The sequence below is a fragment of the Myxine glutinosa genome, chromosome 5 (assembly GCF_964187855.1).
Source record: "Myxine glutinosa chromosome 5, kmMyxGlut1.1, whole genome shotgun sequence".
Lineage (NCBI taxonomy): Eukaryota > Metazoa > Chordata > Myxini > Myxiniformes > Myxinidae > Myxine > Myxine glutinosa.
In genome coordinates this window covers 61,461,605-61,478,913 of record NC_136265.1, presented here as the reverse complement: position 1 = coordinate 61,478,913, position 17,309 = coordinate 61,461,605, and the positions used below count along the sequence as shown (strand labels likewise).

The 17,309-nt window shown below is 44.4% G+C and overlaps 1 protein-coding gene across 3 annotated transcripts in view; it reads right to left on the bottom strand.

Moving 5' to 3' along the window:
- LOC137428149 (uncharacterized) overlaps positions 1–17,309 on the bottom strand; it is a 73,130-nt gene that overhangs the window by 9,467 nt on the left and 46,354 nt on the right. Inside the window, exons 12-15 of one of the 3 annotated variants that reach the window (XM_068118086.2) lie at positions 9,937–9,999; positions 9,503–9,730; positions 2,123–2,365; positions 1,474–1,884 (exon numbers count right to left, since the gene is read on the bottom strand). In XM_068118086.2, coding sequence (XP_067974187.2) covers positions 1,474–1,884; positions 2,123–2,365; positions 9,503–9,730; positions 9,937–9,999 — 945 coding nt within the window. The remainder of the gene's footprint in view (positions 1–1,473; positions 1,885–2,122; positions 2,366–9,502; positions 9,731–9,936; positions 10,000–17,309) is intronic. The other 2 variants (XM_068118087.2, XM_078778108.1) reach the window with 2 other exon arrangements.

Sequence of the window (17,309 nt, the reverse complement as noted above, 5' to 3'; positions counted from 1 at the left end):
TCTTCACTGATCACAACCCCTTAACCTTCATTCAAAAAATGAAAAATAAAAATCAGAGGTTGATGAGATGGAGTTTGGCTTTGCAGGAGTTCAACTTGGAAATTGAGCATGTAAAAGGCAGGGACAATGTCGTTGCGGATGCTTTATCCAGAGTGAACCAACTTTGGAAATTCCTGTAGGTTGTTTGGAAGTTTTGTTGCTTTATTTTGGGGAATATTAATTATTGTTGCTCACGTGAATTGATCATTTGGGGGTGAGTTTTACTTTTGTTTGTTAAAAGAGTTTTTGCATGCAAAGAAAGTTTTCACTATGTTCCAACTTTCTTTCTTGAGGGGGCGAAGTGTTACGGATTCGTCACTTCCGTTGTTGTGGTTCTCATCCACTGTAAACATTTTTGGTTCCATGTACTATTATTGTTATCGTTTAAGTGAATTGGAGATAACTGTTTTCAAAAGGTTAAAAAAATATTAACGTTTTAAAAAGAAACCGGAAACCGGATCGGGACCCGGACGAAGAAGAGGAAGAGAAGAGGAAAAGGAGGCGGAGCGAGTGAGGTCGGAGAAGGAGCCGAACTGCATTGAGGTTTTGAGCAAACGCTGGCAAACGGGGGTCACGAGTGAACTTTGGGGTTTCCTGGGAAAGGGATTCCTGCGACAGAGTTGTTATCACTGTGACAGATAAACCTGCGTGACAGGTTTTGCGGTTGATTCCGGAGAGAATCATTGGAGTGCCGTTACGTCTCGAGGACAGACCGTTGGCCATTTTGCCTCACGCCTGATTTCGCATCACTCCAGGTTTTTCACCTCGTTCCAACCATTTCAACGCATCCAGCCGTTAGCTTGGTTTGCATGTGTAACGTGGATTTCGAGTGGGAATTTGCGGTTCGCAGATTGGGAGCCATTGAACGTCCACACCCGAAGGTGTGATTTCCCAACCGCCTCTTGAGGACACTTTTGCCTATCTTTGGCAGTGTGACTGTCAACCGAGCGGGATTCTGGTATCGATACAACATCGTTCTGATAACCACTGGAGCGTGGATCGACTTTGGCTTGAAGCCGGGACAGAGACATTGGGAATGTTATTTTCGCTCACTTGGAGCACAGTGAGTTATATTGTACGAAACTGATGGTACCATCATAGGAATGATGTGTTGGTTGTACGATTGATTAATATTGTTATTGTACTGTTATTCTTGCGTGACCTTAATACAATACTTGTTTGTTGGTAACAATTGGTGTGGTTTCACCATTGATCTTTGACATACAGAATAACACATCTTTCTGCCGTGACTCCTCTCGGGGCTCGGAGGTACACCGTGAACGGGGTTTGGGGAGGAGCACGTAACAAGAGAGATATAGAGAGAGATATAGATAGAGATATAGATAGAGATATAGATAGAGATATAGATATAGAGAGAGATACAGAGAGATATAGAGAGAGAGAGAGAGAATACGTGTGCATCCTTAACATTACCTTTCTGGACAGTTCCTGAAAGAGTTCCTGTAAGAGTTCCTGTAGGAGTTCCTGTAGGAGTTCCTGTAGGAGTTCCTGCCAGAGTTCCTGCCGGAGTTCCTGCCGGAGTTCCTGCCGGAGTTCCTGCCGGAGTTCCAGCCGGAGTTCCTGCCGGAGTTCCTGCCGGAGTTCCTGCCGGAGTTCCAGCCGGGGTTCCTGCCGGAGTTCCTGCCGGAGTTCCTGCCGGAGTTCCTGCCGGAGTTCCTGTCGGAGTTCCTGTCGGAGTTCCTGTCGGAGTTCCTGTAAGAGTTCCTGTAAGAGTTCCTGTAAGAGTTCCTGTAAGAGTTCCTGTAAGACGGTTTCTTTCTGGACAGTTCCTGACAAGAAGAAGCTCCTGCTTCTTCATCTTTCTTGCAGGCTTGTAGACCCAATCTGAATCGGGCAAAACAGTACAACCGATCGATTAACTGGACCGGCTCATTTCCTGTGCATTTTCACTTCAACAAATAACTGTCGCCTTGCGATACGAAAACAGTTTTAAATCCCTTGTTGGTTAAATCATCTCAGTTGTACTGTACGGCCTTCACTGGGTTAACGAGAAAACGATGCGATAACAATATTCCAGACTTCACACGAGACAAACCACACATCTCATTTTAAAAGAACGTACCGGGAAACTTAATCCTGTGTTCGTCCGCCAGCCTGCAGGCCCGCTCGTAATATGGACGCTTCAGGTCCTCCCTGAGGGACTGCCAGACTTCCCCCAGGGTCTTGCTCACCGAAGCATTGTCAAATTTAGGAAGCACCTTGGCCATTTGTCGGCGGTGCGACTGCGCAAACACCATGAATGCATTCATGGGCCGCTTGATGTGACCCTCTTGGTCATGCCTCTCTTTGTTGCCGACCTTTTGGGCTGTCGGGATAAAGACAATTATGGAATGGATAGAGGTTGAAGTGACGACACGCGATGGAAGATTTGTATAAAAATGTATTTCCCTCCCCTTGTTGGGATAATACATCGTCATGAGCAGGTAAAGGATGAAAAGGGCATGTGATCACGTCAAGGTGCCACCGATGCTCATAAAATGGCAAATGCTCTTGGTGAGCGGTCTTAACTTGATGGGTTACGTTTAACTAAACTGCAGTTTCATCCACATGGTTTGAAAGAGCCATTTTACCATTTCGCTTTGCATACCCTGAAACTTTTCCACTTCCTACTTAGACTTTTCCATCATGTCGTCGATCTGCGCATGCGCAAGATTGGAGGTCCCGTCTCTTCAAAGCTGTCCATGCGCGCTCGCTTTCGAAGTTAAGTAACTTTTCACAATTGTGTTTTTGTCGAAACTGTATCTTTCTCTCGGTGGATGTACCTATTGGGGTGTCTTTAATTGTATTCTTGGTGTTGGTTTTTCATACCTGTGTACAGAATCGTCGGTCTTTCTTTATCGCGTATTCTGAGGCCTAAGTGTAGTACTAGGCTACCGTGTCCGACCTTAGCTTGAGGCTTTGTTTTTGTCTCAGCGGCTCTCCGATCGCGCTGCAATTACTTTCCGGTCTCTGTTTTTCACGGTCTTTTCACCCCATACTTCCTTGTTTTAAAATCTCCTCAAAAAAAAAAATAATAAATTCCTTCTGTTCTTATTCGTTTATTCGTTCTTATTTGTTCGTTCGTTCTTGGACCACGTTGTTTGTGATCACGTTGTTAAAAAACGTCTAATCTGTCCCCTGAAGACCTGTATTCTGTCATATTCTATAACACCTTTTTCTTCTTCTTCTATAAAAGGATGCTTTCGACTTGCTCACCAAATCTATTCATTCCAAAAAAAATTCCATCTCTTATAGTGCATCTTTCATTTATTCCCTAAACTCTCCAGCACTCCATCCTCCCTCCAGCGTCCTCAAACGTATTTTTGACTCGAATGTCTCAAGAAACTCATTTTGCAATAAATGTTCGTTTCCCATTAATCGTACACTTTTCAAAATCCAATCTCACCCCTCCCCTCCAAATCTTCCCCATCACCCCTGCCCTCCAAATCTTCCCCATCACCCCTTCCCTCCAAAACTTCCCCATCACCCCTTCACTCCAAATCTTCCCCATCACCCCTCCCCTTCAAAACTTCCCCATCACCCCTCCCCACCAAATCTACCCCTTTGCCCCTCCCCTCCAAATCTTCCTCATCACCCATCTCTTTCAAATTTTCCCCCTTGCCCCTCCCCTCCAAATCTTCCCCCTTGCCCCTCCCTCCAAATCTTCCCCATCACCCCTTCCCTCCAAAACTTCCCCATCACCCCTCCCCTCCAAAACTTCCCCATCACCCCTCCCCTCTAAATCTACCCCCTTGCCCCTCCCCTCCAAATCATCCCCATCACCCATCTCTTTCAAATCTTCCCCCTTGCCCCTCCCCTCCAAATCTTCCCAATCACCCATTCCTTTCAAATCTCCCCCCACACGCCTCCCCTCCGAGACCCTCCCTCGCTCCTCCCCTCCTAGACTCCCCTCTCCTCCTCAAAGCGTCCTCCCCACTTCTTCCCCCTTCCAACTTTCACCTTCATCTCCCTCAACCTTCTGCCTCGCTCTTCCCCCTCGTCAAATAACACCTCACTGCACCTCTCCCAATCACCATCAAACCTTTTGTCCGCCCCATTCTTCCCTTTCTCCAAGCTATTCTGTAATCTCTGACACACCTTCAACAGCTCTCCCTACCTCTTCCTCCTTTTCCACATCTTACCCTACCGCCCCCGCCCCCCCTGTTCTGTATCCGATGCTCCCCCTTCCTCTTCCTTAACAGTATGGACCTCAAACATCCGGGGCCTTCGCTCAAACTTGTCTGATCTCTCCATACAGGTTGCTTCTGACAAACCAGACGTGATCTGCAAAACAGAAACTTTCCTCCTTCATGATGTCTCTGATTCCTTGGCATCTCTCCCAGGTTACTCCCTCCTCCGGTATGATAGACCTGAGCCTCGTCCTGGAGGTGGGGTTGCTATCTTTATAAAAAACTCTTCCTCACTCGCCCTGCACTGCCCTCTCTCCACCTCACCCCCAGGAATACCTTTGGCTACGGCTTCCTCTTCGCTCCCACCTTTTGTTCATATGTGTGTTGTACCGTCCACCAAACAGTGATGACTCCATCTACATCTCGCTGTCTGAGAATATGGACCAACTTCTATCTACCCATCCCAGCTCTCTCTTCCTCATATGTGGTGATTTCAACTGTCACCATGCCAGTTGGCTGGGTGTGGGTACCTCTCTCACCAGCCATGGCTCTTCAGCAAAGAACTTCTGTGACTCACTGGGAGACACAATCTGTCAATTTCCTGACCCGGATTTCAGTCTACGGAGCATCTTCTCTTCTGGAATTGGTTATGACTAACTTCCCTGAAAATGTCTGCTGCTCTTCTTCTGCTCCAATCGGCTCTTCTGATCATGTGCTTGTTAAAGTGGACATCTCTCTGACCATTCTCAGAGAGCCTCCTCAGCGTCGACGAGTCTGGCATTTCACTCAGGCCAACTGGCACGGTCTTTAAGCAGCCATCAATCATCTGGACTGGTCTCCCATCTCTTCCGCCTCTGACATCAACTCATCCTGGGAATTCTTCCAAAGTAAATTGCTCTCTCTCATGCACAGATTTATCCCATCTCGTCTTCAGTTGTCATACCCTTCCTCCCGTCCATGGTACACGGAATCTTGTGGTGAGGCTATTGCCCAGAAACAACTTGCTTTCGTCTCCTGGAAAGCAAATCCAACGGAAGGAAATCTCATTTCCTTTCACAAAGCCCGAAACAAGTGTGTGTCCACCCTCAGGAGAGCCAGGAAACAATATCTCTCCATTCTCAGGACCGAACTCTCTTATCTGTCTCCCTCTTCCAAATCCTGGTGGCGTCTGGTCAAATCTGTTTCTGGTGTTTGTTCCCCCTCCATCCCCTCCCTCACCTCAAATGGCCACACGGCTGACTCCGCACGTGAAAAAGCTGAATGCCTCAACTCTGTGTTTGCCTCTAAATCTTGTGTCCCAAACCCGGGGCCTTCGCTTCTGGAAGGCCTTCGGGGCCCGGGGCCTTCGGGGGCCTTCGCTTCGCTCTCTGAACCCACCGTACCCAGTCGTACCCAGCTGCTCCTGGACTCTGTGTCCTTTCCTCCTAACAAGGTGGAAAAGTTTCTGTCAACCCTCGACTCGGATTCTGCAACTGGACCTGACGGCATCAGCCCACGGGTCATAAAATCCTGTTCTTCCGCTCTTTCACTCCCTCTCTCTGTTCTCTTCACCCTCTCTTTTGCTCAAGGTCATCTTCCATCTGCTTGGAAATCTGCCATCACTGCTTTGCACAAAAAAGGTGCAAAAACAGATCCCAGCAACTACAGACCAATCAGCCTTCTCCCAATTATCACCAAAGTCATGGAATCCATCATTGCTTCAGATATGAAATCTTTCCTCTTCTCCAATGGCTTGATCCCTGATCATCAATTTGGTTTCAGACCTGGACACTCTACTCTGGACATGCTGCTTCTGCTTTCTCAACAATGGATGGAGGTCCTCAATGCCAAACAGGAAATTAGAGCAGTCTCCCTTGACATATATCACGTGCCTTCGATACGGTCTGGCACCCCGCTCTGCTCACCAAACTCTCCTCTTTTGGTGTCCATGGAAATCTCCACGCATGGCTGGCGGACCTCCTCTCTAGTCGTAGTCAACGTGTGGCCCTGAATGGGTTTCTCTCATCTCCTCTTCCTGTTCAGGCTGGAGTTCCACAAGGCAGTGTTCTGGGCCCTGTGCTTTTTCTGGTCTTCATCATTTCTGGTCTTTTCTGGTCTTAGCCCTGGTGTTGGGCTAGCGGCTAGGGTTTTTTTTTTTTTTTTTTTTTTTTTTTTTTTTGTATACAAGATCGAGGCTCGTGAAAGAGCGAACATTAATCACACAGAAAGACAAACCGACACATAAAACATATAACATCGGGAGCGGTAGACAAGATGGGGAGAGAGGGGGAAGGACACAAACACAACATTTGAGAGCAGGGACCGAGAGACATGGAGACATCGAGAGATCTGAGAGAGGGCGAGGGCTTTGGGGGGGGGGGGCATGGGAAGGGGGCGGTGGGAGAGGTATAAAACATATGGACACTGCCAGGACTTCCAGGAAAGAAGTTGGAATTTCAAACAAGGTGGATCTGGGGTGAATTAGCGGGGGTAGAAAAGATCAAGGTTTTGGATGGGGGAAGATAAGAGATGGTGGTGAACAGCTGTTTTAAAGACCTGGAGGGAGGAGTGGGATTGAAGGGAGTGAGGGAGTTTGTTCCAGAGGCGGGAGAAAAGAGGAATGAAAGAGTGAAGGTGAGCAGAGAGCCGAGATTTCGGCAGTTTAACCATCAGAGGGTTGCTGGCAGATCTTGTGCGACCTGTAGGAATATTTGGGGGACAGAGCACAGAGAGAGCTGGGGGTGCAAGGCCGGAGAGGAGTCGGTAGAAGACAGAATGCCAAACAGGAGGTGCCGGCTTAGGATCCTAGGATCCTGGGTTCGAATCCCGGTCGATCGCTGAATTAACGCCAGGGGGGTTGACTCAGCCTGTCATCCTTCCGAGGTCGGCAAATTGAGTACCAGTTCACTGGTAATTCCCTGTTTGTCGTTAAAGGCGGCAAAAAGGGTTGGCGTCAGGAAGGGCATCCGGCCATAAAACATTGCTTCAAAAAGGGGACCAAAAAACAACAACAACCACGGTTCCCGAAAAAGGCCAACCCCCGCTTTGCGGGGGGAAATGGCCTCTAAAGGTGGTTATTTATATATATTATCAATGATCTCTCTGACTCTCTTGAAAATCCTCAGTATCTCTTTGCTGATGACTCTACTCTCTGTCGCTCCATTCTTCATCCCTCAGATCGGCAGTCTGCAGCCTCCTCGCCCTCTGCAGACCTGGACAAAATCACAGACTGGGCAAACGAGTGGAACATGTCTTTCAATCCTGACAAATCTCACACTCTTACGATGTCTCTCCGAAAAGACCGACTGGACAACCCTCCCATCCACTTTCTGAATAATCCTCTCCAAGATGTTCTGTCACTCAAGCTTTTGGGTCTCACCATCTGCCATGATCTTTCCTGGGAAAACCACATTTCAAATCTGGCCTCCAAAGCCAGTCGCCGACTGGGCATCCTCCGTCGTGCGAAGTCCTTCCTTGGCACACCTGAGCTCCTCACCACATACAAGGCTTTTATCCGCAGCTCAATGGAATACTGCTCTCCCCTCTGGGCTGGTGCTCCTGCCTCACACCTTGCTCGTCTTCACGCTGTTAAAACCAAAGCATTCAGAATCATTGGAATCTCCCGCGATGAAGCTAACTCCAAGGGCCTCTCACTCACTCACCGCAGGCAGGTTGGTGGTCTTTCCATCTTCTACCGACTCCTCTCTGGCCTTGCCCCCCCCCCAGCTCTCTCTGGGCTCTGTCCCGCAAATATTCCTACAGGTCGCACAAGATCTGCCTGCAACCCTCTTATGGTCAAACTGCCAAAATCAAGACTCTCTGCTCACCTTCACTCCTTCATTCCTCTTTTCTCCCACCTCTGGAACAAACTCCCTCACTCTCTTCAATCCCACTCCACCCTCCAGGTCTTTAAAACAGCTGTTCACCACCATCTCTTATCTTCCCCCATCCAAAACCTTGATCTTTTCTCCCCCCGCTAATTTCACCCAAATTCCACTTCTTTGAAATACCAACTTCTGTCCTGGAAGTCCTTGGTGTCCTTGTGTTTTATACGTCTCCCTCCCCCCCCCCCCTCCCCACGCCTCCTCCCCCCAAGCCCTCTCCCTTCCACACATCTCCCTGCTCTTAAATGTTGTGTTTGTGTGCTTCCCCTTCTCTCCCCATCTTGTCTTCCGCTCCCTCTTTTTATATATTTTGTTTGTCTGGTTGATTTGTTTGTGAAGTAAATGTTAGCTCTTACACGAGCCTCGATTCAGTATACAAAAAAAAAAAAAAAAAAAAAAAAAATGTGACTTTCCCAAAAAATAAAAAATATGCAAAACTCTAACGACACTCTTCGAAGTCACGACGTCGACCGATATGCGTCCACCCACATTATTACATCATTACAAATACCTGTACTAAGTTTGATTTAAATCCATTCAGCTGTTCTCAAGTTATCACATTTTAACCTGACATGACCTCTAACCTTTGACCTATTTACCCCAAAATTTTATCAGTTCATCCTTACATCATTCTACATAATTTAACCAAATTTGGTCAGAATCCCATCACTGGTTCACAAGTTATCGTGGTAACAGCATTTTGACCAAACATGACCTCTGACATTTGACCTTGTGACCCCAAAATCTAATCAGTTCATCTTTCCTCATCATATATACCTGCACCATGTTTGATAAAGATCCCTTCAGCCGTTCTCAAGTTATCGGAGTAACAAAAACCTATCACGGACGGACGGACGGACGGACAACCTGAAAACATGATGCCTCCGGCAACTTCGTCAATGGAGGCATAAAAAGATGGCTACCATTTATATAAAAATGTTCAAGTCTTTGCTCGACGTTTGATTCCCGGAATTGCAGATTCAGCTCCTTGATTACCGACACTACCTACAAACCACAGGTTCACAATCCGGTGGAACCAGCGTTCCATTTTACCGATGCTCATATGTGGGATAAGAGGCAGAGTGATGGATATAAAATTCGATGACGTTGTAGTTCAACTACCCAGGAATACATATTGTAAAATTATTTTGTTGAAATAAGATCAAGTAGCATAACAATATTAGTCCTCTACTGGTTTTACAGAAGGGGTTGTTCTCCGCCTGTCTGCCCGTCCCACCTGTGGTTTTTCAGACTTTTTTTTCCCATTCCCTTTAAAATTATTCAACTGAAACTTGGCACATGACTTTATCATGCATGACAAGTTACAGAACACAGGAAATTTTTACACATCACACCCTTCCCGATTTGTTCCTGGACTAAATGTCTGGCTTCCCAACAAATGAAAATCACTGTGCAATCTCAGGCTGCAAAGTAGAAAACTGGTATGGCAACGGAGAACCCCAAACGCACCGATAAGCACTTGCTGTGATGAAGGCAGACGTTGAGAAGGTTCACAATCCTTTAACGTTCCAGGTTCAGCAGGTGGAGGTGGTAAAGAGCTGGAAGCACGTGGGGCTGGAAGACTTGGAGGCGTTTTGCAGGAAGGCTTTGGGATGGAGGAGATGAGGGTACAGGGCAGTGGATGCGCAATTGAGAACTTGGTTCCACCAGCAACGGAGTGAAACGGGACAGAAGAAACTGCAAAAAATAGACAAATAGAGATGGACGAGTACGAGCACAAATTACTTGCATGGTACTCAAGGTCATTGCCAAAATGGTCCGACAGTTGAGATACCTTCAACTTCAGGTAACGTCCATTTTCAGCCCAATCTGCGAGGATTGCCCTCTTCACACAACTTAACTGGGTGGAGGCAAAAGCAGGCCTTGTGCATACACCGCGTTACCTTTTTGTATGATGATGAGCTGCTGCTGCTTCTTGTGCTTCCATATAGGCCTGCAGACCCAATCTGATGATGGGAAACAACAAAGTCAATCACTTAACTGCTGTGCACCACTCAATCTCGAGCTTGGCATGGCGAAGTAGTTTTTGCTTTGCATTTTGAACAATCTTAATTGTCCATCTATCAGTCGATAACACGGCAAATCACATGATAACGATATGCTGTACTTCACAGTAGATAACCGACATATTGTGTGTGAAGGATCCAACCGTTTGCACTGAAAAGGAACACGCAAGTGCACCATTTTAGACCGATATCCTGACTAACTTCGATTCATAGCTTGTGATTACCTCCGCTACCAAAGGTGGATGGAGGTTATGTTTTCACCCCTCTTTGTTACTTGCAAAATCAAAGACCTTTCAGGTATGTTGGTTGGTCTTGTGCGTTATTACTTGGCAAAACTTTTTTTTGCAAGTATGTTTATCACTCCGGTTTGTGTGTTTGTTTGTCTGCTCACTTATACTTGCCTGTAGGTCACGATTTTAAACCGATCTTCACGAAACTTCACCAAACGGTAGAGTTCGTGGTCCGACAAAATCCTATATATATTTTCGGCCAAAGGTCAACCACTTTTTGGCCAAATTTCCAAAATCCTCAATTTTCATCCGATTGATTTGAAATTTGAAAAGGATTTGCATATTTGGTTACTGAATTCAACCACAAACTATTTTTGAGGTCAAAAGGATGCTCTATGAGTGTCATTCTACTTTGTTCTGTTTTGCCAAGTGTCGCTCTATGAGTGATTTTTCATTCTGTCTGTCTGTTGAGATCAAGTCTGTCTGTCTCTCTGTCAGTCACCTACAGGTCACAATTTTAAAACGATCGTCATGAAACTTCAACAGATGGTTGAGTTTGTAATAAGGAAGAAGCCTATTAATTTTGAGGTCAAAGCTCAAAGGTCATCTTGTGGTCAGATTTCTAAAATTGGCATTTTTCATCCAATTAACTTGAAAATTAAACAGCAATTACACAGTGCATCACTGCATTGGGAAAAGAACTATGTTGAAGTGAAAAGGTCAATTCAAGGTCAAGCTTCTCATATCAATTTTCATCTGAAAAATAATCAATTTTAATCCGATTGACCCGAGATTTAAATCTTAATTAAATGGACAATTTGATGTATCCATGGCAACTTTTTATTTTGTGGAGGGATGGATTTTTCGATCATTGATGCGGGAGATGCGAGCCGAGATTCGGCGTCGCTGAACCGAAAAAAAAAATTCCTATTGACAATTAATCGTGTTTTTCCAGCGACTCATTTTGACGATGGTGCAATGAAAGGAAAGACTCGGCCACCTTTATGTAGCCACCGTCACTTGGTGAACAATACATCCCACGCAGATGAACGCCGGGTCATTGGAGAGAGGGATGCAATGACAGAGATTTACATGGACTTTGTGGTGGTTCGTGGAAAGTTTAACGTTTGTTCACGTTTCGAAGTAATTCATCGGAAACAACGATAGATATACATGCACTACCGGTCAAAAGTTTTAGAACACCTCAATTCTTCCCGTTTTTATTGAATTTTACGCAGTTTAATGTCTCAATGTACTCTGAAATTAAGCATAGAACAAATAAACAATTGGAGATAAAAGAGAAATCATAGAATCATTTTGTTTAACAAAATTTAATTTAAATTTTTGACTCAGCAAAGTAGCCTTTTGCAGATATAACCGCCGAACACACTCGTGACATTTTCTACAATGGAAATCAAATATTGTTCTGGAAGTTCTTCCCAACACTGTTGCAGAAGTTCCCACAAATGTGTTGCACTTGTAGGTTGCTTTGCCTTCACCCTTCTGTCCAGTTCATCTCAAACCAGCTCGATGGGGTTTAAGTCTGGAGACTGTGCTGGCCATTCCATGATTTGAAGCCTACCGTCTTGTTCTTTTCCTCGAAGTTAGTTTTGACATAGCCTGGAGGTGTGTTTAGGGTCATTATCTTGCTGTAGGATGAACCCCTGACTAACCAGGCGTATACCAGAGGGTATTGCATGGTGCTGCAAAATGCTGTGATAGCCCTTTTGGTTCAGGGTGCCAGTCACTCTGTGCAAGTCGCCGACTCTGGATTTCAAATTTTGATTCCTTGGTCCATAAGACCTCTTCCAGTCTTCAGTAGTCCACTGGCGGTGCTTCATGGCCCAGGCAAGCTTCTTTTTCTTATTTTGCCATCTCAGCAATGGCTTTTTTACTGCCACTCGACCTGTCAAACTTGCTCTTTCACGAGCCTCGATTCAGTATACAAAAAAAAGAAGAAAAAAAAAGTCTTCTCTTCACAGTTGAAACACAGCTTACTTCGACCAGTGTTAAGCTGTGCTTGAAGCTGTTGGCCTGTGAGCCGCCTATCACGCAAGCTGTTGACTCTCAGAAACTTGTCTTCTGATTCTGTTGTGGCTTTGGGTCTGCCAGACCTCTTCCTGTCAGAGTTTCCTCCAGTTTCCAAGTGCCTTTTGATGGCATAGGAAACTGTACTCACTCACACCTTGGCTTTCTTTGCAATTTCTCTAAAGGAAAGACCTACACTTTTAAGGGTTATAATGGTCTGTCTGTCTTCCTTTGTTAATTGCCTTTTTCTTGCCATTATGATAGCAATATACTACTTCCTGCAGTGCAATATTGTCCAAATAATGCTTCAGAGGGTGCAATAACAGTCTGTTCTAATACTGCTTTATACAGACAGGGGGTTTTTAATCAAGTAATCAGCAGAGGTTGGGACACCTGTCAGAATTGTTTGCATCAACTTTCAAGGCTTAATTTACTTACATTGCTGCAGAACAGCTGTAAGTTGTTAACCCATTACTTGTTTCCTGAAGAAGGCCTTTTTTTTTTACAATACAATTTACGTAAATTATTTTCGAAGTGCAATTTACGTTATTTCCCCGTTTTTCTAACCTCAACTTTTTTTCTTTTTTTTTACCTCGAGTAGTTTACTGCTTACCTTTGTACCATTTCAGGATATTCACTGGACTTGAATTGCTTAAATTTCAATAAAAACTGCAAAAATTGCGGTGTTCTAAAACTTTTGACCGGTAGTGTATATATAGGTTTTGATGCCGTTCAGGAAACGTTTCCCAAAACGGGAGCCTCCAGCAGCCAAAACCATCTGGGCGAATGTCAGAAAATACCAAGAGCATGGTACTCGCCTCAACAAGGAGAATTCTGGTAGGAGGCGCACTGGGCGATCAGAAATGAACATTGCAGCAGAAAGGCAGCAAGTTTTGGTGTGGAGAAAGAGAGAAAGAGAGAAAGAGAGAAAGAGAGAAAGAGAGAAAGAGAGAAAGAGACACACAACACACAACATGCATTTTAAGGCCATGTTCCCTGCGAGAGCGGGGGTTAGCCTTGCGGTCCCCATGACAATCTTCTCCATTTTGCCCTATTTTCTGCATCTCTCCTTGTTAACCCCCTTGCCCGCATTTCTTCTTCCACCATCTTTAGCCAAGTCTTTCTCGGTCTTCCCCGTCCTCTACTTCCTTCTACATTAACTTCCATCACTCTTCTCAACCAGTCACTTTCATCCTTCCTCAATACATGACCAAACCATCTCAACCTGTTCCTCTTCACAGCATCAATCACAGGCAATATTCCCATCATCTTTCGCAATTCATCATTTGTCTTCCTCTCTCTCAACGATACTCCGCACATCCATCGAACCATTCGCATTTCCACCCTTTCCAGCCTTCGTTGCTGCTCTACGTTCATTACCCATGTCTCGCTCCCATAAATCATAACACTTCTCACACATGCAGCATACACCTTTCCCTTCAGCTTCAGCGACACTCTCCTCCTCATCAGCACGCCACTCAGTTCCCGAAACTTCTTCCATGCACATCTCACTCGAGCAACCGTTGCCGAGTCTGAAAGAGAGAAAGAGAGAAAGAGAGAAAGAGAGAAAGAGAGAAAGAGAGAAAGAGAGAAAGAGAGAAAGAGAGAAAGAGAAAGAGAGAAAGAGAGAGAGAGAGAGAGAGAGATATATATAGATATATCAAGAGACACAGACAGAGACACAGACAGAGATAGAGAGATATAGAGAGATATAGAGAGATAGAGAGCTATAGAGAGCTATAGAGAGATTTCGAGAGATAAAGAGATATATAGAGAGCTATCGAGATTTCGAGAGATTGAGAGATTTTGAGAGATTGAGAGAGATTTCGAGAGATATCGAGAGATATAGAGATTGAGAGATTTTGAGAGATATGGAGAGAAAGAGAGAGATTTCGAGAGATATAGAGAGATATAGAGATTTCGAGAGATATAGAGAGATATAGAGATTTCGAGAGAGATTTCGAGAGATATAGAGAGAGATAGAGATAGAGATAGATAGATAGAGATATAGATCGATGGAGAGAGAGATCTCGAGATATACATATATATATATATAAATATATATATATATATATATATATAGATATATATATATATATATATATATATATATATATATATATAGATATATATATATATATATATATATATATCGAGAGAGAGAGAGAGAGAGAGAGAGAGAGAGAGAGAGAGAGAGAGAGAGAGAGAGAGAGAGAGAGAGAGATATCAACTTTTTTGGTGGGACACATCAACTTTTTGAGGTTCGATCAAAAATGTCTCAAGGCCGTAGCCGAGCATTCCAGCTTGCCTCAATATTCGTTGTGCCACAGGGCGCCAGGGCAGTTTTTCAACATTGAGCAGACGTTGCATTGACTTCAGCCGAAACGCCATCAGCCGACACTTTAGGTCAATGAGCCCTTGGCCACCAAGAGACAAGGGGCGGCAAAGTACGTCCATTCGCAACCAGTGGTAACCTCCCCAAAATGTTTTTACCAGTGTCTGTTGAATAGCCTTAAGCAAGCCCTCTGGTGGCTGCAAACAAATAAATTTATGCCACAGGACAGAGGCGACCAAGGTGTTAATAATCAGTATTCGGCCTCTAAAGGACATTTGGGGAAGGAACCTTTTCCATTTGTTGAGCCGCTTGGTTGCCTGTTCTACCACTCCTTCCCAGTTAATATGGGAGTACTGATTGGGTCCAAGATAAACACCTAGGTAATAACCCCTTCTCTTGTCCAACTCATGTCTTTCGGAAGAGACTGAGGGGGAGTGAAGGGAAGCCTACCGGATGTACCGTGAGCTGAGGACACCCACAGAGCTTTGCTCTTTTGTCAATTGCACTGCAAACGTGAAGCAAGATAAAACCTGTGTAAGGACTCAACAAGAATAGTTAGGTCCTTATCATTCTTAATGATTACCCAGACATCATCAGCATATGCTGATACCATGATGTGGTTCTTTTCTGCAGAAGGCACAAAGCCAGAAAGAGAGGCTCTAAGACTTATGAGTCGTGGCTCAAGAGAAAGGCTAAACAGCAACCCTGACAAAGGACAGCCTTGCCACACACCCCTGTGAACAAAGACGATTATATACTTTGCACAAACTAAGTATATTGTTGTATAACAATTACACAAAACCTATAAACTTTTCACCAAAACCAAACTTTTGCAGAACACGAAACATGTAAGTGTGATCTATGCTGTCAAACACCTTTTCAATGTGTAGGAAAATCAACCCAAGCCCCTCTTCCTCCTTAAGGCCACAGTCAATGAAGTCTCTAATTAAAAAGACATTATCAGAGATTGATCTTCCCGGAATGCTGTAACTCTGATCAGGATGAACAACAGTGCCAATAACAACCTTTAGCCGATTGGCCAACAATTTTGAAAAACGTTTGTAGTCAGAACACAGTAATGAGATGGGGCACCAGTTCTCTATCCAACAGAGATCACCACCTTTTGGGAAAAGGCATACCACTGCTCTTCTACAGCTGAGGGGTAGTATGCCAGAGCGTAGGCTTTCTTGTAGCACCAGCAGTACTTCTGGACCTAAAATGTCCCAAAACGCTACAAAAAATTCCACTGGAAGGCCGTCGATCCCAGGGGCTTTTCCGTGTTCAAAGCTACGCAGTGCTGTGCTTAGCTCCTCCAAAGTAAACGGCTCTTCAAGACCTTGACACTGGTCACAACTCAACGAAGGCAGGTAATTCGTCATATCATCAACCATATCTTTACACACAGCTTTCTCCGCAAATATACCAGAAAAAAACCTTTTCACAAGCATCTTAACATCACTTTCATTTTGTGTAATATTCCCCTTAGTGTCTAACAATGAAAACATTTGCCTTTGGGACTTCTTAACCCCTTCTAACTGGAAAAAAAAACTTTTGTTTGGGGTGTCAGAGAACTTCACATTTTGGATTCTGAGTCTAACTGACATCCCCATTACTTTTTCATGAATCAATTCTCTTAAATAAGCTTTTTTCTCCAATAATAACTGAAGTTTCCTGCCATTTTGAGACTTAGCCAAGTCTTCCTCTAAGTGTAAAATTTCAGTTTCTAAGAGAGAGACAGCAATCTTACTCTTGCTTGTGGAAAAGGACTTAAAATATTGACAAAAGACGCGAATCTGGGCTTTCACGTTATCCCACCATAACTGAATAGAAGAGTAACAAGGTTTTCTTTGGATGAGTGTTTCCCAAAAACTACGAAAAGCATCCTTAAAACAGCAATCCTCCAACAGGCTGGTATTGAAAGTCCAAAACGCACTTTTACGAATTGACTGAGAAAAGGATAGACCAAGTACAACCAGGTGGTGATCAGAGAAAGTAGAAGGGAAATGATTACAAGACACGAGTACGTTTCTAAAAGGGGAATTAATATACCATCTATCAAGCCTTGCAAGTGTTATTAACCCACTAGCACAACGGCACCATGTGTACTGAGATGTTTTAGGGTGCTGTATGCGCCATGCGTCAAGTAGACCAAGTGATGAAAAACAATTCAATAAACCTTTATGAGATTCTGGATGTGGTTCTGGTGTATTTCTATCTAAACTAGGTTCAAAGGTGCAATTGAAATCTCCTCCAATACAGATACAATGATCAAAGGCTATTGTGTGAAGGTAATTGGCCAGACGTGTGAAAAAATCTTTATAATAATAATAATAATAATTCATTTATTTTGTATAGCGCTTTTCAAGAAGCCCAAAGGCGCTTTGACAGAGTGGAAAACATAATGCATAACAATACATGAAAACAACAATTGCAAAAAGACGAGAATCAATAGGGAAATATTTAAAGCAAAAGGAGGGAGAAGGAGAAGATATAGTCAGGGGTTAAATGCTGTGGGTTGAATGTTGAATGCAGTGTTGAACAGGTGGGTCTTTAGTGATGTTTTGAATGTGGTGAGTGAGGAGGAGTCTCTGATGGTGTGAGGTAGTGAGTTCCAGAGGGTGGGAGCAGCGATGGAGAAGGCCCTGTCCCCCCAGGAT